Here is a 19,913-nt window from a genome sequence, read left to right as displayed (position 1 = left end):
TATTCACCCCCCAAAGTCAATATTTTGTAGAGCCACCTTTTGCAGCAATTACAGCTGCAAGTCTCTTGGGGTATATATTCTTGGCACATCTAGCCACTGGGATTTTTGCCAATTCTTCATGGCAAAACTACTCAAGCTCCTTCAAGTTGGATGGGTTCCGCTGGTGTACAGCAATTTTAAGTCATACCGCAGATTCTCAATTGGATTGAGGTCTGGGCTTTGACTAGGCCATTGCCATTTAAATGTTTCCCCTTAAACCACTCGTGTTATTTATTTTGTATTTTTTGGGGGGAAGGTGAACCTCTGTGCCAGTCTCAAATCTCTGGAAGACGAACTGGTTTCCCTCAATAATTTCCCTGTATTTAGCACCATTCTGACCAGTTTCCCAGTCCCTGCCTATGGAAAAACATCCCCACAGCATGATGCTGCCACCACCATGCGTCACTGTGAGGATGGTATTCTCGGGGTGATGAGTGGTGTTGGGTTTGTGCCCGACATAGCGTTTTCCTTGATGGCCAAAAAGCTCAATTTTAGTCTCATCTGAATTTTAGTACCCTCTTCCATATGTTTGGGGAGTCCCACATGCCTTTTAGCGAACACCAAACACGTTTGCTTATTTTTTTCTTCTTTAAGCAATAGCTTTTTTTCTGGCCACTCTTCATTAAATCCCAGCTCTGTGGAGTGTATGGCTTAAAATGGTCCTATGGACAGATACTCCAATCTCCACTGTGAAGCTTTGCAGCTCCTTCAGGGTTATCTTTGGTCTCTGTTACCTCTCGGATTAATGCACTCCTTGCCTGGTGGGTGGCCCTCTCTTGGCAGGTTTATATCCCAGCCCTTAACTGTACTACTCCACAACTTTGTCCCTGACCTGTTTGGAAAACTCCTTGGTCTTCATGGTGCTGTTTGCTTGGTGGTGCCCCTTGCCTTACTTTTGCAAGGCACTGTAGGTATGGGCTAGAAGGATTTTTCTTTCAAATCAGTGAAGGGAAGTAAACTAGTGCATACTTTGGTAGGAAGGACAGATATATTGGATACAACCTGCCATTTTTTTCACTTCCTAAACTTCAATCACTCACTTTTTCTCTCTCCCTCCAGAGCCCCACATCTTGCTGTTCCGTCGTCCACTGCCTGCAGCCTGATCTCTCGGACAGAGGGCGAGAGAAAACCCATAGGGAAGAAGATAAGAGGGTGGCTGGAGATGGTTGAACACAACTCAGTTGGATGGATAAAGACTATTTTGTAAATACTGCATCGTATACAGTGGAGCCAGAGTCGAGCTCCAACCCACTGACTGACTCACTCACTGTAAAGCCTTTCACATTTCCTCTGGACCTGCTTGGAACCCTTTTCATATTTTTCTCTATATGTACTAGCTTGATAATGTTGCCAATGTGTGCGTCTGGGAAGAAAAGGAAAATAGCAACACATTTTCATTATTCTAAACTTTAACCCACTATACCTACTGTGAGTTGACTAACATATCTAATTTTAAGGCAGATAGTAAGATGGTAAATGTTCAAATATAGGAGGTGGCATTTTGGCAGCACAAATGTGCAGGGATGTTACCGAAATTACTGATCATATACCTGTTATGGCACTTGATTCAACTTATTTTGAATACTGCAAATTGCATCAAGTGTATGCACTCTTACACTGTACAAATGATAGCCCTCTGGATATTGTGAAGTAAAAGTTTAATTTTTTAATTTTTTTTAAAAATGTTTTTATGTTTTACAGTTATACTGTAGACTGTCTGCATTTTTAGAGCTGTCAAAATGGGACCCAATATCTTCGTTGCCATGTCTATGATTGTACAAATCAGCTGCTCAGTTTTTATGAATTCTTGTACACTAGAAATAAATGTTTTAATTTGATATTCTTCTCACAGATTGTAATTTTAGTTCTGCACTTTTTAACCTTTTTAAATTTTGCCGTTTTGCTTATAGTGGTGTTAAAAGTGGCTTTGTAGTGGGATAGATTACATGTCAACAGTTTGGACACCTACTCATTCAAGGGTTTTTATTTATTTGAACTATTTTATACATTGTAGAATAATAGTGAAGACATAATTATGGAATCATATAGTGCTCAAAAAAGTGTTAAACAAATCAAATTATTTTATATTCTTCAAAGTAGCCATTGCCTGGACAGCTTTGCACACTCTTGGCATTCTCTCAACCAGCTTCACCTGGAATGCTTTTCCAACAGTCTTGGAGTTACCACATATGCTGAGCACTTGTTGGCTGCTTTTCCCTCACTCTGCAGTCTAACTCATCCCAAACCATGTCAATTGGGTTGAGGTTGAGTGATTGTAGAGGCCAGGTCATCTGATGCAGCACTCCATCACACCTTTTTGTTCAACTAGCCCTTACACAGCTTGGAGGTGTGTTGGGGTCATTGTCCTGTTGAAAAACAAATCATAGTACCACTAAGCGCAAACCAGAGGGAATGGCGTCTCACTGCAGAATGGTGTGGTAGCCATGCTGGTAGGTGTGCCTTGAATTCTAAAGAAATCACTAACAGTGTCACCAGCAAAGCACCATCACACTACCTCCATGCTTCACGGTGGGAACCACACGAGGAGACACATCTGTTCACCTACTCTGCGTCTCACAAAGAACCAAAAATCTCCAGTTGGACACATCAGACCAAAGGACAGATTTCCACTGGTCTAATGTCCATTGCTTGTTTCTTAGCCCAAGCAAGTCTCTTCTTCCTATTGGTGTCCTTTTAGTAGTTTCTTTGCAGCCATGAAGACCTGATTCACGCAGTCTCCTCTAAACAATAGATTTTGAGATGTCGATTTCATTTCTTCAACTCTGTGAAGCATTTATTTGGGCTGCAATTTCTGGAATTTATCCTCTGCACAGAGGTAACTCTGGGTCTTCCTTTCCTGTGGCGGTCCTCTTTAGAGTCAGTTTCATCATAGTGCTTGATGGTTCTTGCGACTGCACTTGAAGAAACTTTCATAAGTTCTTAATTTTCCGACTTGATTTACCTTCATGTCTTAAAGTAGTGATGGATTGTCATTTTCTGTTTGCTTATTTTAGCTGTCTTGCCATAATATGGACATGATCTTTTATCAAATAGGGCTATCTTCTGTGTACCACCCCTACCTTGTCACAACAACTGATTGGCTCAAACACATTAAGGAAATGCATTCCACAAATGAACTTTTTAACAAGGAACACCCAGTTAATTGAAATGCATTCCAGGTGACTACCTCATGAAGTTGGTTGAGAGAATGCCAAGTGTGCAAAGCTGTCAAGGCAAAGGATGGCTACTTTGAAGAATCTCATAACACTTTTTGATTACATCCATACGTGTTATTTCATAGTATTGATTTCTTCACGATTAGTCTACAATGTAAAAAATAAAAACCCTTAGAGTAGGTGTGTCCAAATGTTTGGCTGTTACTGTGTACAGTGTATTTTGTCGTGGAAATTTCCTCTATTTACCAAATCATGGGAGCAAACCACACATAAAAGTCCATCTTTAATTATATAAGCTCTATAGCATTTTGACTTTCAACAGTTCAGTATCTCTAATGAAAAGTTGAGTCCCCACACTATGGCAAAATGGGATCCTTTATAGCAAAGATCACACATAGTCAGACAGCATAGACATAATTCATCGTTCAGCTTTGTCTCCTTTCCCAAACCCCAGAACCATAAACCAATCCTCCATATCAACAGGTATATATCAAATTGTCATTTAGATACAACCAACTCTAAATACAACCAATCCTAGACAAGCTCACGGAGAGGAGAATGATTCCAGACACTGCCATCTCCGATGGGAAAACTAGGGAGTGAACTGGCACACACACAGTGGAGCAAAAGATATGTTTACACATGATGATACTTTGACCTCTCCCCTCTCTGCGGCCCATGCAACTTAGTTTTGACATAGAACAGATAACTGCAACCTCGCCACAGCATTATACAAAAATACCATTCTGATGAGAAGTAACTTACACCCATTTGATGAATATAAAAACATCTTACAAATGTTACCAACAAATTCTGAATCTTCCCTAACAATGTATGTACAGGGCCCTTTCGGAAAGTGTTCAGACCCCTTGACTTATTCTACATTTTGTTACGTTACAGCCTTGTTCTAAAATTGCCAAGATTTTTATTTAATCAATCTACACACACCCCATAATGTCAAAGCCAAAACAGTTTCTTACAAATGTTTGCTAATTTATTTTAAAAAATGTACATTTTAAATACTGTATTTACATAACTATTCAGACCCTTCTCTATGAGACACGAAATTGAGCTCCGGTGCATTCTGTTTCCAATGATCATCCTTTTGATGTTTCTACAACTTGACCGGAGTCCATCTGTAGTAAATTCAATTGATTGGACATGATTTGGAAAGGCTCACAACTGTCTATATGAGGTCCTATCATTGATAGTGCATGTCAGAGCAAAAACCAAGCCATGAGGTCGAAGGAATTGTCCGTAGAGCTCCGAGACAGGATTGTGTCAAGGCACAGATCTGGGGAAGGGTACCAAAAAAATGACTGCAGTATTGATGGTCCTTAAGAACACAGTGGCCTCCATCATTCTTAAATGGAATAGGTTTGGAACCACCAAGTCTCTTCCTTGAGGTGGCTGCCCGGCCAAACTGAGCAATCAGGGAAGAAGGGCCTTGGTCAGGGAGGTGACCAAGAACACGATGGTCACTCTGACCGAGCTCCAGAGTTCCTCTGTGGAGATGGGAGAACCTTCCAGAAGGACAACCATCTCTGAAGCACTCAACCAATCAGGCCTTTATGGTAGAGTGGCCAGACAGGAGCCACTCCTCAGTAAAAGGCACATGACACCCCGCTTGGAGTTTCCCAAAAGGCACCTAATGACTCTCAGACCATAAGAATCAAGATTCTCTGGTCTGATGAAACCAAGTTTGAAGTCTTTGGCGTGCCAAGTGTCACGTCTGGAGGAAACGTGGCACTATCTGTACAGTGAAGCATGGTGACAGCAGACACCCTTGCTTAACTCCTCTTGACAATTCAAAACTCTGAGCAGTAGCCATTATTTACTATTTTACACCTGGGGTTGCCATAAATTATTTTTTACCCATTTTATAAGAGAATTACCGAAATTGAAAAAATCCAGGCATTTATAAATAAAATCCAGGCTTACTTTATCAAATGCCTTTTCAAAATCTGCTATAAATACCACTCCTGGCTTATATGTTTCATGATGTTCTATTATTTCTAGTTGTTGTCATATATTATCTCCAATGTATCGTCCATGTAAAAAAACCTGTCTGATCAGGATGAACAATACCTAGTAAAACCCTTTTAATTCTGAGAGTAATGCATTTTGCTAGTATTTTTGCATCACAACATTGATGTGTAAGGGGCCTCCAGTTTTTTAGACTGGGTCTTGTTTTAATAGTAGAGAAATCAGACCTTCCTGCCGAGTACCTGACATGCTACCATTTCTATAGCAGTAGTTAAAACAATCTAACAATGTAGCTTTTAGTATATCAAAAAATACTTGCCATCAAGCCCTGGGGTTTTTCCAGACAAAGGATTTAATAGCCTCAAAATGTTCTTCCTCTGTAGTTTGGCCTTCGCACTGATCTTTCTGTACATTTGTTAATGTTCCATTGTTTATATTATTTGGAAAGAATTCCTTAATATACAGTGGGGCAAAAAAGTATTTAGTCAGCCACCAATTGTGCAAGTTCTCCCACTTAAAGAGAGAGGCCTGTAATTTGCATCATAGGTACACTTCGACTATGACAGACAAAATTAGGGAAAAAAAATCCAGAAAATAACATTGTAGGATTTTTTATGAATTTATTTGCAAATTATGGTGGAAAATAAGTATTTGGTCAATAACAAAAGTTCCTCAATACTTTGTTATATACCCTTTGTTGGCAATGACAGAGGTCAAACGTTTTCTGTAAGTCTTCACACACTGTTGCTGGTATTTTGGCCCATTCCTCCATGCAGATCTCCTCTAGAGCAGTGATGTTTTGGGGCTGTTGCTGGGCAACATGGACTTTCAACTCCCTCCAAAGATGTTCTATGGGGTTCAGAGCTGCAGACTGGCTAGGCCACTCCAGGACCTTGAAATGCTTTTTACGAAGCCACTCCTTCGTTGCCCGGGTGGTGTGTTTGGGATCATTGTCATGCTGAAAGACCCAGCCACGTTTCATCTTCAATGCCCTTGCTGATGGAAGGAGGTTTTCACTCAAAATCTCACGATACATGGCCCCATTCATTCTTTCCTTTACATGGATCAGTCGTCCTGGTCCCTTTGCAGAAAAACAGCCCCAAAGCATGATGTTTCCACCCCCATGCTTCACAGTAGGTATGGTGTTCTTTGGATGCAACTCTACATTCTTTGTCCTCCAAACACGATGAGTTGAGTTTTTACCAAAAAGTTATATTTTGGTTTGATCTGACCATATGACATTCTCCCAATCTTCTTCTGGATCATTCAAATGCTCTCTAGCAAACTTCAGACGGGCCTGGACATGTACTGGCTTAAGCAGGGGGACACGTCTGGCACTGCAGGATTTGAGTCACTGGCGGCGTTGTGTGTTACTGATGGTAGGCTTTGTTACTTTGGTCCCAGCTCTCTGCAGGTCATTCACTAGGTCCCCCCGTGTGGTTCTGGGATTTTTGCTCACCGTTCTTGTGATCATTTTGACGGGGTGAGATCTTGCGTGGAGCCCCAGATCGAGGGAGATTATCAGTGGTCTTGTATGTCTTCCATTTCCTAATAATTGCTCCCACAGTTGATTTCTTCAAACCAAGCTGCTTACCTATTGCAGATTCAGTCTTCCCAGCCTGGTGCAGGTCTACAATTTTGTTTCTGGTGTCCTTTGACAGCTCGTTGGTCTTGGCCATAGTGGAGTTCGGAGTGTGACTGTTTGAGGTTGTGGACAGGTGTATTTTATACTGATAACAAGTTCAAACAGGTGCCATTAATACAGGTAACGAGTGGAGGACAAGAGGAGCCTCTTAAAGAAGAAGTTACAGGTCTGTGAGAGCCAGAAATCTTGCTTGTTTGTAGGTGATCAAATACTTATTTTCCACCATAATTTGCAAATAAATTCATTAAAACTCCTACAATGTGATTTTCTGAATTTGTTCTCTCGCATTTTGTCGGTCATAGTTGAAGTGTACCTATGATGAAAATTACAGGCCTCTCTCATCTTTTTAAGTGGGAGAACTTGCACAATTGGTGGCTGACTAAATACTAATTTGACCCACTGTAATCTTCATTCAGTGGGAAAGAATGAGATGGAAAAGAGAACACCTGCCTAAAATATTTAGCTTCCTCTTTTAAAATGTCATTCGGAGAATCATAGATGACTCCGTCTTCAGTAACGAGTTTCTGCAAATTATTTTTGTTAATCTTCCTGTATTGGAGATTTAGGAAGGATTTTGTGCATTTTTCTCCATATTCCATTCAGTTTGCTTTATTTTTGTAATAGATTACTTTAGATTGTTCTTAAATAAGTTCCTCAAGTTATTTTTGTTTTTTCCTCTAACTTATTTTGTATCTCTGTAGTATCATTTTTATTGCTATCTACCTCTACTATTAGTTCATGGATTTCCCTTGTTAGTCCTGTCTCTTTAGCCAGAAACTGCCTTTTTTGTTATTGATGAATATTGATTTGAATGACCCCTGAAGGTACATTTAAAGGTTGCCCAAACAATAAGGGGATTTGTTTGTCTTAGTTAAAAATAAGTTGTCCTCCAGTGAACTTTGATTAAATGTCCAATATCCCCGTCCACGTGGAAAATCTATAAGAGTTATGTGAATGCCAATTAGATTTTATTTATATTTTTTTATTTCACCTTTATTTAACCAGGTAGGCTAGTTGAGAACAAGTTCTCATTTACAACTGCGACCTGGCCAAGATAAAACAAAGCAGTGCAACACAAACAACACAGAGTTACACATGGAATAAACAAACATACAGTCAATAATACAATAGAAAAAGTATATACAGTGTGTGCAAATGAAGTAGGATAACGGAGGTAAGGCAATAAATAGGCCATAGTGGCGAAATAATTACAATATAGCAATTAAACACTGGAGTGATATATGTGCAGAAGATGAGTGTACAAGTAGAGATACTGGGGTGCAAAGGAGCAAAATAAATAAAATAGATAACAGTATGGGGATGAGGTAGTTGGATGGGCTAATTATAGGTGGGCTATGTACAGGTGCAGTGATCTATGAGCTGCTCTGACAGATGGTGCTTAAAGCTAGTGAGGGAGATATGAGTCTCCAGCTTCAGAGATTTTACATACACTTAGGTTGGAGTCATTAAAACTAGTTTTTCAACCACTCCACAAATTTCTTGTTAACAAACTATAGTTTTGGCAAGTCAGTTAGGACATCTTCTTTGTCCATGAGACAAGTCATTTTTCCAACAATTGTTTACAGATTGTTTCACTTATAATTCACTATATCACAGTTCCAGTGGGTCAGAAGTTTACATACACTAAGTTGACTGTGCCTTCAAATAGCTTGGAGAATTCCAGAAAATGTCATTGCTTTAGAAGTTTGACAGGCTAATTGACATCATTTGAGTCAATTGGAGGTGTACCTGTGGATGTATTTCAAGGCCTACCTTTAAACTCAGTGCCTCTTTGCTTGACATCATGGGACCTAGCTAGACCTCAGAATTGTTTTTGTAGTTCTCCACAAGTCTGGTTCATCCTTGGGAGCAATTTCTAAACGTCTGAAGGTACCACGTTCATCTGTACAAACAATAGTACGCAAGTATAAACACGATGGGACTACGCAGCCGTCATATCGCTCAGGAAGGAGACGTGTTCTGTCTCCTAGAGATTAATGTACTGTGGTGCGAAAAGTGCAAATAAATCCCAGAACAACAGCAAAGGACCTTGTGAAGATGCTGGAGGAAACAGGTACAAAAGTATCTATATCCACAGTAAAACAAGTCCTATATCGACAGCAAGAATGAAGCCACTGCTCCAAAACCACAATAAAAAAGCCCGACTACGGTTTGCAACTGCACATGGGGAAAAGATCGTACTTTTTGGAGAAATGTCCTCTGGTCTGATTAAACAAAAATTTAACTTTGGCCATAATGACCATTGTTATGTTTGGAGGAAAAAGATGGAGGCTTTCAAGCTGAAGAACACCATCCCAACAGTAAAGCACGGGGGTGGCAGCATCATGTTGTGTGGGTGCTTTGCTGCAGGAGAGACTGGTGCACTTCACAAAATAGATGGCATCATGAGGTAGGAAAATTATGTGGATATATTGAAGCAACATCTCAAGACATCAGTCAGGAAGTTAAAGCTTGGTTGCAAATGGGTCATCCAAATGGACAATGACCCCAAGCATACTTCCAATGTTGTGGCAAAATGGCTTAAGGACAACATAGTCAAGGTATTGGAGTGGCCATCACAAAGCCCTGACCTCAATCCATAGAAAATATGTGGGCGGAACTGAAAAAGCATTTTTGAGCAAGAAGGCCTACAAACCTGACTCAGTTACAACAGCTCTGTCAGGAGGAATGGGCCAAAATGTACCCAACTTATTGTGGGAAGCTTATGGAAGGCTACCCGAAACATTTGACCCAAGTGAAACAATTTAAAGGCAATGCTACCAAATACTAATTGTGTATGTAAACTTGTGACCCACTGGGAGGTGATGAAAGAAATAAAAGCTGAAATAAATCATCCTCTCTACTATTATTCTGACATTTCACATCCTTAAAATAAAGTGGTGATCCTAACTGACCTTAGACAGGGAATTGTTACTAGGATTGAATGTCAGGAATTGTGAAAAACTGAGTTTAAATGTATTTGGCTAAGGTGTATGTAAACTTCCGACTTCCAACTGTATGTATTACAATTATACGCTTCAACAGTGTTTTCTGCTCATGGGACCTCAATGATTACACATTGTAACTATGCAATAGACTAGAAACTTGATTGATTTGTAATTCCTATATACAGAAAGAAAAACTATGCATATCTAACTCCCTTAATCTGCATTAATCTGAGGACACAGGATAGTATTTCAATGAGATACTTAATTTCAACCAGTGGAGAATGTGAAATGCTTTATTGAAAAAAGTTCATTATTCAGGTGTTATAAATGCAATATAATTATGATAATTGTAATATTATAAATACAAGTTCAATCTGTACTTCAATGCACATATGGTGTGCATTATAAAACGAGGAAGAAAGACGAGGTGGGGAGAGAGGTATAGAAGACAAAGGGAAAGAGGCAAGAACAGAGCAGACAGCATATGATTCATGAATTACAGTGCTACCCTAATATTCTCTCAGTTCATCACAATTGCTGTGTCTCCTAACCAGCCTTGGGCCCCCAGTTGGCCGAAGGTTATCTTAAGAGCGGGAGAGGTGGCGATGACGGGACTGGCTTCCTCTCTCACATCAAAACATACCTGCAGACGAGAGAGCATGATTAAGCCTGGGCTTTTTTATTCTTAAATCTGGAGGTGAAATGCAAAACTGACCTTCGATCATTAACTCCGGGAATACTAGATCTCTGTCTGTATTTCAATGTAAAGCATCTCTTTAATAATACTCCTGTTGACCCGACCAAGTGACATCTCACCTATGATCATGCTGTGCCCTCTGTCAGCCAGTTCAGGTGCGCAAGGGGTTCACCGAAAGAGCTGATGTAACCTCGAGGATTTTGGGAGAAGGGGGAGAGGGATGAAGTGAAGAAGAGAGACTGTTCTTGTGTGTGTGTGTGTGTGTGTGTGTGTGTGTGGCCTCACCTGGTGTCCACACTAAGTGGCTACAGAGTACTTTAAGCTGAAAAACAGACACATGAGGACAAACAATAGAAGATAATGTCAATAGAAGATACTGTATTTGACGCAGGCACCTAACGGAGTGTACCTGAAATATTTAAATATAGAGGGCAATGTATCTCACCACTTAGTTATTTCAAGGTTAACCCCCAGGGAAATCATGACTTGGCAGCAACAGATAGTCCAGTGAAAATGGCTGTGTTTGTGATGTAAATCTGAAAATTATCTTAAGGATTTTTTAATTAATGCATGTAAGACAGGCTCCATGTACAATACAGGCAGAGATGGAGAAAAATAACACAGAACAGTTTAATTACCTCTGGTTATGGACACTTTTGCCAGAAATAAAGCTTTCACGGCCTGTTCCTCGGACAGTAAACATCTGACAATATCTACATTTTCGACCTCTTGGTCAGCTTGCTCTCTGAAAGTAAATAAAACAGCTTATTTTTTATAGATATGAAAACAATAACTGAGATATGACCGAACCCATCCCATCCCTATCACAGACCAGATATGCCCAAACGACCAAGGGTTAGTTACTCAATGTAGTAAAGTAATGACTTTTCAAATAAGTTACCTTACACATTATGTTGGCTGACAATTTGTTAGCTACACTGTCCTTACGAACCACACAGCATATCATTACAGCAGTATGCTAGCTACCTAACATTCTATATACTGGCGAGTTTGATGTATCTAACTACCCAACATTTATTGACTTGATTATTCTCGTCCTTCTTAGCTTAGCTAAATTGTATAGTTGTTGTGCTTTCTCAATGGACTTTTGGGTGCTTTCGTAAATTCGCACTGGCTAGCTACAGGCTGGACAATAGCTTGAGTCAAAATTCACCCAAGGCTGAAAAACGGCTTAAGAATGTTGGCTAAACTGGAACACTGGCGCGAGCCCATAGCAAATTAATGAAATCGAATGCTTGCAGAGCCTGTTTTGACTGGAGTGATGCTTAGAATACCATTAAAAAAACGTACTCCTTTTTATTTTACCACTACAATCTGTTCGTCGGACGAAACTGGGAAAAAAACTACTTGTGTAGAAAGTAAACATCTGCACCTGGTGTCAACTGTCTGCGTAATGAAAATTTATGGGAAAAAATAAAAACTTCTGACTACTTCTGGTCTAGCAATCAATGAGAAACGAGCTCACTGCCCAGACTTACATAATTACAAAGAGGAGACAACAGCCACCCCCGAAGCATTGTTACCCAATGCTCCACAAAAGCCGCAGCCTTTGCAGTGCAAGGGGGACAACTACTTCAAGGTCTCAGACGCTATTAGTGCGCACCCTGCTAACTAGCTAGCCATTTTACACCGGTTACACCCGACTTGAAAAAAATCCAAATATACACATTGCGAGATATTTGGCGAAATAACAGACATGCCAATATTTCCCCCATAGGAAACAATGGGAGGATCGCAGTTACAATATTATTTTTGTTGTTTACATTTTGTTTATATGTTTACATGTTAACTATAAAACAACGTGAGCAGGTCTCATTGCCAACAATAGCGAAGAACGTTGAACAATAAGCTGGGAATAGAACGTTCGGAAGTCGAGTTGGTGCCACGGTGCTCAATAGAACTAATAGGAGCTGGCAGGGTGAAAAATAAATAAGGCCTGTTTTTTCACGATTACTTCAAAACGATGGTAAGCAGCTGGGAAATATGGTCATATTATGAAACTGGAGCAAAACTGTCTGAATTTACAAACTGACAAATGTTCTCTGAATGGAAACACCATAATATTAATCAAATATTAAATCAGCTAAATGTCATAAAATCAATCCAATATACTATTATTACAACAGGTTTTAAATTCTCTGGTAATGCCAATACGGAATACTATCAAATGCTTCTCAAAGATGCCCTCTGGTGGTCAAACTAGCAATAACGTGCAGTAACAGAAGAAGTGGCTGAGAATTAAATGACGTGCCACAGAAGGCTGCAGGGGCACACAGGGTGTGGTGCAATATGATGCAACTTTTAAAGGAGGAACCACTGTAAGTCTATGTAAGGGGGTGAGTGCCATGAGCCTCCTAGGTTTTGTATTGAGGTCTGTGTACCCAGAGGAGGACAGAAGCTAGCTGTCAACCAGCTACACCATGGTGCTACCCTACAGAGTGCTGCTGAGGCTACTGTAGACCTTCATTGCAAAATGGTGTGTTTTAATCTATTATTTGGTGACGTGAATATATTTAGTATAGTTTTATCTATAGAGGATAACCTTTTTTTTGATGTTTCACTATTTACATTTGAGGAGAATGGTCCTTCCCTTCCTCCAGTACCTAAGAGATGATGATTATTAGGGTGTATGGCTGAGAAAAATAAAGAGAGGAAGGGTTGAGAGAGAGATTATGACCACAATTGTATCCTAATTTGTCCTCTCACTCTCTCCTTATGTTCCTCTAGGTCAGTGGAAGCGAGGGAAGTGATGTGGAGAGTCATGGCTCCGAAGCAGAAAGAAGGGGGGAAAAGGACTTAGATGATAGGAGGGATAGAGGTGTGGAGGGAGCGAGGAAGAGGAGGGAGAAGCGAGTGGAGTGAGAGGAACATAGAGAGGAAGAGGAACATGGAGAGAAGGAGAGCACACCAGAGAGGGGAGCCTATGTTTTCATGGAGTGCTTCTCCAATTCTCACCATTCACAATTGTACCACACGGCTTACTTTGTGCAATTTGTCTTGTTGCATTTGGTTTCGAAAAGTGCATGTACCTACATAGTAACTGCTCAAAGCGGTTGCATGGCATATTGCTACCTATTTATGGTACTCTGAGGGCGGCGTCAGTAGACCAGTGCGAGGCCCTTTCCCAGAAATCGCAGGCGCTGGTCCCTGAAGACATTCAAAATGCAGCTTGTACATTCACTTGGCTTCAGTGTCGTTACTCCATCATTTGAACATAGGTCCACTCCCTGGTGAAGTTTGAAGGGCGCAAGATGGTGTGCATCTGGAGTGGATACAGGGCAATGAGTGGGAGATGTGTAGAAACCTCCTTTGGGTGCTCTACGTGTTCTGTGACACTTTGCAGGAGGGGGCAGTGTTTCCAGAAGTTCCACAACATGTTGTAGGCTAAATGCAACCACTAAAGTGACAGTGTGAAATATGAATTTGTCCTACAAATCTTATAGGGATACTAAAAATGTGTTTTGTATCTTCTCTCTATTTGTCTGCATTCACTGAATTGTTGTCAAAGTAGGCTACTATTTCTACATTTTGTTTCATGCCTGGTTTGTACTAAATCTCATTGAGAGAGATTATTTACATTTTGAATATCTCTGAATAGTTAGAAGTAAGAATTGTTGTCAATCAAAAAGCCTACTTTGTGTGAGTTTTGAAATACTTTCTGAATATTGTCCTCTGGTCACATTTTGGATAACTGTTTCAATATACAATTTAAATTCTCTAGTTTGAGTGTTAAATGTTTTTTGGGAGACACATGAGTGTTTCTCCTATTGACATGAATGTGGTGTCATATTAAAGAAGAGGTAGTGGTCTTTAAAACTAAGCTAACATGTTATTGTCATTTGTTCTTTGTTTTTGCGCAATGTCTGTTTGATATGTGAGAATTGGCTTTGTCTTGAAAATTCTCAGTAACCTACAGCAGCATTCTAGAATTATATTGGGGTCTAAAGGGTTAATATCAATCTGTAGAATTCCAGAAATTGGCTTTAAAACTGAGATGCGCTATAAAACAGAACATTTTTCTCTCTACCCCAAGGCAAAATGTGTTGAACTGCAGGAACTTTTCCGCCGAAATGATTTTTTGGGGTTGGGTTTCCCTGGAGATAGGTTCCCCGGTATCCCAAATGCATTAGTCTGGCCCTGTTCGGATGCACCTGAAATATGATTGGACATCCTTGGTTCCCCTCCATTCTCATAGGGTCCGAGTAATCTGGCTCAGATTGAAGAGCAAAAGATTATGCATTAGTTCTGGTTTTCCCGAACACGTTTTTAGAACATTTTGCAAATGTATTGAAAATTAAATACAGAAATATCTCATTTACATACGTATTCACACCGAGTCAATACTTTGTAGATGCAATTTTGGCAGTGATTACATCTGTGAGTCTTTCTGGGTAATTCTCTTAAGAGTTTTGCATACCTGGGTTGTACAATTTTGGCACATTATTTTTGTAATTCTTCAAGCTCTGTCAAGTTGGTTGTTGGTTGTTGATCATTGGTTTTTTCATTGGATCACAGCCATTTTCAAGTCTTGCCATAGATCTTTCAAGTAGAATAAAGACACCTGTAACTCCGCGACTCAGGAACATTCACTGTCTTGGTAAGTACTCTAGTGTAGATTTGGCCTTGTGTTTTAGGTTATTGGCCTGCTGAAAGGGAAATTCATATCCCAGTGTCTGCTAGGAAAGCAGACTGAACAAGGTTTTCGTCTGGATTTGTCCTGTGCTTAGCGCCAACTCCCTAGTCATTAACAATTACAAGCAAACCCATAACATGATGCAGCCACCACTATGTTTGAAAATATGGAGAGTAAATACTCATGTGTTATATTGGATTTCCTTCTTTTCACTCTGTCAATTAGGTTAGTATTGTGGAGCAACTACAATGTTATTGATTGCAGCAGTCATTATGATAACCCCACACCTGAATCTGTTGATTTTGTCTGTATAATTGTTTTTACTATTACAAAGCTACTTTGTTATATTACTTGAGTATGACATACTACTGCTAGATATGCTGTTACTAGTGTAACATATTTTTATAAAAAAACAAATACATTCTAAAAGCTTTAACAAGAGCAAGGTATTGTGTTTCATTTGAAAACAGCATAACAGTTTGTAAAAGCAGAATATTTCAGGTCATCCTCAGTTCTCATATCACAGACATTCAACTCCGTAACTGTTTTAAAGTCACCATTGGCCTTAGGGTGTATTTATACTCCTGTATTTTTTGTAGTGACTGGGTGTATTTATACACCATCCAAAATGTGATTAGTAACTTCAACATTCCACCCATCTTTGCGAGGCATTGAAAAACCTCCCTCATCTTTGTGGTTGAACCCCCTCCCCTTTTTTTGAAGATCATTACAGCCATATAATGACACTGTAAAGACCACAAACAAAACACTATGTTGGCAAGAAGAGAAGCTTTAGTTTCAGACCTCTTCCGTATGTGTAAGTCTAAAGCAGCTGTGTGTGGAGCTATTCCTGTGAAGAAGGAAATATACTCTCCTAAAACATTGAAAATCAATCAGCACATATCACATGTTGATGGTAAAGTCCAACTTGTAACTCCAACCAGGCGGTACAAATAGAACTCCAAAAATCCTCCTCTATTTGACAGTATAGGATCTTCCTCTCCTTGAATGTATATCCCCCTCCAGTCTTTCATTTATTACTTCAGCCACTATCCCTGGACTATCCTTGGAAGGTATACTGAAGTGGATAAGGCAAGGCCATACAGCCATCTTAACAAACATTTAGTGTGCAAGGTGTTTGGTTTCAGAGATCACAAAAGCCCCATAGGTTCTGCTCCAATGTAGCTGCCACCTAGAGATGAAGCTCTGCTAGAAAAATCTTTCCACAGCAGTCGGCCTCGTAGGTAGCTGGGGACCTGAATACAATGCCTTTGTCATCTGTTACTTTATCTCTCAGATGCACCTGCTGACTTGCGGTTGTGGACAATTGCACAGTTGAGTGACCAGCACAGTTCAAAGATGACTTTAGCACATACGGAAGTGGTCTGAAACTAAAGATTATCTTCTCGCCAACAGTGTTTGTGGTCTTTATTATATGGCTATAATCTTCCTAAAAACGTGACCGAGATCCATCTGGAGTATTCGGAGGAGGCGATTCAAGTTCTTGAAAAATCAGCCATAGGTAAGCAGTAAATAATCCTCTGATTTGATTTCCATATTACCATTTTGGTATTACTTTGTTACAAAATAAAGTGGTAACAACATGGTAATAAGGTGGAAACTAGTTTGTAATTGCTTAGTTTCTCAGTCATGTAATTACTTCAAATCATTCTATCACTGTCCAAAAGTGGCGCACTTGCACTTTCCATATGCTGCTATGGTATGCTGCTGGTATGGGTCTGTCAATGGTTGCAATGACAATGCCGTGATTCTTCTTCACTACAAAGGCACAGTCATACTCCCCCTTATGTTTGTTACCAAAAGAGTCTTTGCTACCAAGTCCGGGGCCTTAAAATGTGAAATATGGTATGAATGACCCCATGGCAGAGGAGAATCACGCAACACTCATCCCAATTGAGAGAGCCAATGGAAGGTTTCTCTTTGTTGCTGCAGAGGATGACCAAAACTGGGAGAGTTGTTATTTTGCAGATCAGGCAATGGAACAAACAACTCAAGCGTCATGGGAAGGATAACAAGTCAGTATTTTACCCTGGGGCAAGACACTACTTGGAGACACCCTACATGCCCTTCTGCCTGTCCAGTATCCATTGTGTTACCGGAAAGCCTGTTGTGTGGGGATGTAAGCCCAAGGCCCCCGCAGCAGCAGAGGTCGAGCTTTGGAAGAGGATTCAGGACTTCTATAGAACAAACCTGGCGAACGATACCAACTTGAGTAAAGTCAAGTTATAAAATGTTGAAATGAAAACTAGATAAATATGTGGTGATGAATGTTTTGCTGTGTAGCAGAGCTTAACCTATTTTGAGCTTACTTTACACAAGCTTAACTCATAAGTTCCATTACAAAATGCCTTGATGATCCATGCCTGACGCCGTGTAAAAAACAAAAACAAAGCCTACTACAATGAAATCCATCGAACGACACAAGGCGAGACCCAGATGCAGACACGGGAGGCAGATGGTTTGAGCTCTGATATTTATTATAGTCTGACGGGAAGGCAAAAGACAGGTCGGGGACGGGCAAGAGTTCATAACCAGGTCAGAGTCCAAAACGGTACAGGGCAGCAGGCAGGCTCGATGTCGAGGGCAGGCAGAATGGTCAGGCAGGCGGGCTCAGAGTCAGGACAGGCAAGGGTCAGAACCAGGAGGACGGGAAAAACAGGAGCTTGGCGAAAAACGCTGGTTGACTTGGCAAACAAGACGAACTGGCACAGACAGACCGAAAACACAAGGTATAAATACACAGGGGATAATGGGGAAGATGGGTGACACCTGGAGGGGGGGTGGAGACAAGCACAAGGACGTAGAGTGTTCTTTTCTTTGAATGCTTTTTGTTGTCTTCGGTAAACATAGCAAGACCCCATCGCTGAAATAGACACAAGAAACCCTATTGAACTTCGCAAAAACCCACCCAAACAAGCCGCTGGACTGATGAAACAAAATTAGGACACTTTGGTAACACAAATCATGTGCTATGTTTACCGATGACCAATTGAAGAGTTCAATAGGGTTGCTTTGCTGCTTTTGGTACTGTTAAGCCCAGTGTACAAAACTGTGTCTCCTTCGCAGGTTGTGGTTCTTCCAGCAGGACAACGACCCCAAACACACATCAAGAAGCATGGAATGTTTCAAGAAAAAAACTCTGTGGGTGCCAATATATTTGACCGGAACTGTATTTGAAAATAATAGTTATTCAAAGTTGGGATTTTTTTTTTTTTACATATTGGCCTTATCCATCCTCTGCCATATTCCAAAGCTTACTGCACTGTTTGGTTTTGAGCACTTGTGGGTTTTTTTTCTTAATGTGAAACAAATGTCTGCATGGACTGGCTCTGAATACACAGCGACCTGGTAACATATTTGCAATGTAAAGGTATATGTTCATGAGGGGTCACGAATGGTAACTGTTGAGTCCATCTATGGAACTGAGTTCCTGATCATTTCAAGAGTCTGCAAGATTGTAATGAATTTAACAGTGCTGCTAAGACCAATGTTTGATGGACAGGGTGGTGAATGGTCCATGCCATTCTCTTTAGTAAGTGGATGTATTAAAAAAACATAGCGCTTTACATAACACAGAATGAAGTGGTAATAGAATGGTAATAAGTTCTAGTTATCAAACATTATTTGCTCGGATACCCCTTCATTTCATTGTAATTATATTGTTGAAGGGCAGTACACCACATCCTTTGTGCCATAATATAGACAATAACTTACTTGATCCATAAATCCAATATCTCCTCTTTAGTAAGTTTGATCATATGCATGTTCTTACACAACTAGCCTCTAGAGGGGAGCATTGGACAATTTAATGTACAGTAAACAGGCTTTAAATGAGAGGATGAAAATATTGTGTTTGATGCCTCTGATCTTTTAAATAGCAAGTGGTATCAATGGGTAAATATCATCCTATAGATGTGCAAGTCATGTGTTATGCTACATTCAACAGTAATAAATGAGTCACTGCACATTTGTGATTCTCTGTCATGTTTCTGTCTTTCTTCAACTGTACCATTCTCTGAATACTAAGAAACCATATGCACCAATAGGGTTCAACCTGCACTGACAGTGAGCTCCATATAGTAACAGTGATACTGTTTGATCTTCATGATTGAAAAAGCAGGGTATCCCCAAGCTAGAACAAAGATGGGGTTAATTCCGGGCACAGTGTTTTATTGAGGACTGTAGCTCACTGGCCATTTCTCAATACACCGGCCACAATAGACGGGTTGGCTGATGTCACGATTATGATGCTGGCTGGAAGGCATGCATGGTATGATTCTGAACAGTCAGATAGCTAGCAACAAGACAAGAAGCTGCCATGTGAGGAATCGTAGGTGGCTCGTTGTGTCTTCTTATTGATACCATTGTCACGACTTCCACCGAAGTCGGTCCCTCTCCTTGTTCGGGCGGCGGTCGACGTCACTGGCCTTCTAGCCATCGCCGATCCACTTTTTATTTTCCATTTGTTTTGTCTTACGTACCTGGTTTCAATTCCCCAATTACTTGTTCATTATTTAACCCTCTGTTCCCCCATGTTTGTTTGTGAGTGATTGTTTTTATGTAATATGGTCCGCTTATGTGGGCTCGCTTATTTGGTATTGCATTTGTCTATTTTGAGTAAAATATGTTTATTTACTCATATCTGCTGTCCTGAGCCGGATTCCTCTACACCAGCTACACAGACTACATTACAACCATGTCTTGTTTTTAGGTGTTTTAACTAATGTCATATATATACACACAGTGC

At 40.3% G+C, this 19,913-nt stretch overlaps 1 protein-coding gene, 2 long non-coding RNA genes and 1 pseudogene across 4 annotated transcripts in view; 3 read left to right on the top strand and 1 right to left on the bottom strand.

Moving 5' to 3' along the window:
- LOC110488505 (cyclin-dependent kinases regulatory subunit 1) overlaps window positions 1–19,131 on the top strand; it is a 34,189-nt gene extending 15,058 nt beyond the window's left edge. Inside the window, exon 4 of one of the 2 annotated variants that reach the window (XM_090228265.1) lies at window positions 18,233–19,131. In XM_090228265.1, coding sequence (XP_090084391.1) covers window positions 18,233–18,327 — 95 coding nt within the window. In that variant the 3' untranslated portion in view covers window positions 18,328–19,131. Of the gene's footprint in view, window positions 1–1,098; window positions 1,878–18,232 lie in introns of those variants that run through there. The other variant, XM_036971452.2, reaches the window with a different exon arrangement.
- LOC118946505 (uncharacterized) lies at window positions 10,070–11,882 on the bottom strand. The gene is made up of 4 exons (XR_005041369.2): window positions 11,130–11,882; window positions 10,937–11,027; window positions 10,611–10,813; window positions 10,070–10,437 (listed from the first exon to the last, which is right to left on the bottom strand). It is a non-coding gene; the product is annotated as an uncharacterized LOC118946505 (long non-coding RNA).
- On the top strand, window positions 12,819–14,332 carry LOC110488485 (uncharacterized). The gene is made up of 2 exons (XR_002468421.3): window positions 12,819–12,988; window positions 13,240–14,332. It is a non-coding gene; the product is annotated as an uncharacterized LOC110488485 (long non-coding RNA).
- Window positions 16,154–17,514, top strand: LOC149970304 (acyl-coenzyme A thioesterase 2, mitochondrial-like; annotated as a pseudogene).
- Window positions 19,132–19,913: the final 782 nt, after the last annotated feature.

Source organism: Oncorhynchus mykiss, chromosome 30 (assembly GCF_057628025.1).
Source record: "Oncorhynchus mykiss isolate SJ-2025 chromosome 30, ASM5762802v1, whole genome shotgun sequence".
Lineage (NCBI taxonomy): Eukaryota > Metazoa > Chordata > Actinopteri > Salmoniformes > Salmonidae > Oncorhynchus > Oncorhynchus mykiss.
This window is presented reverse-complemented; position numbering and strand designations above follow the sequence as displayed.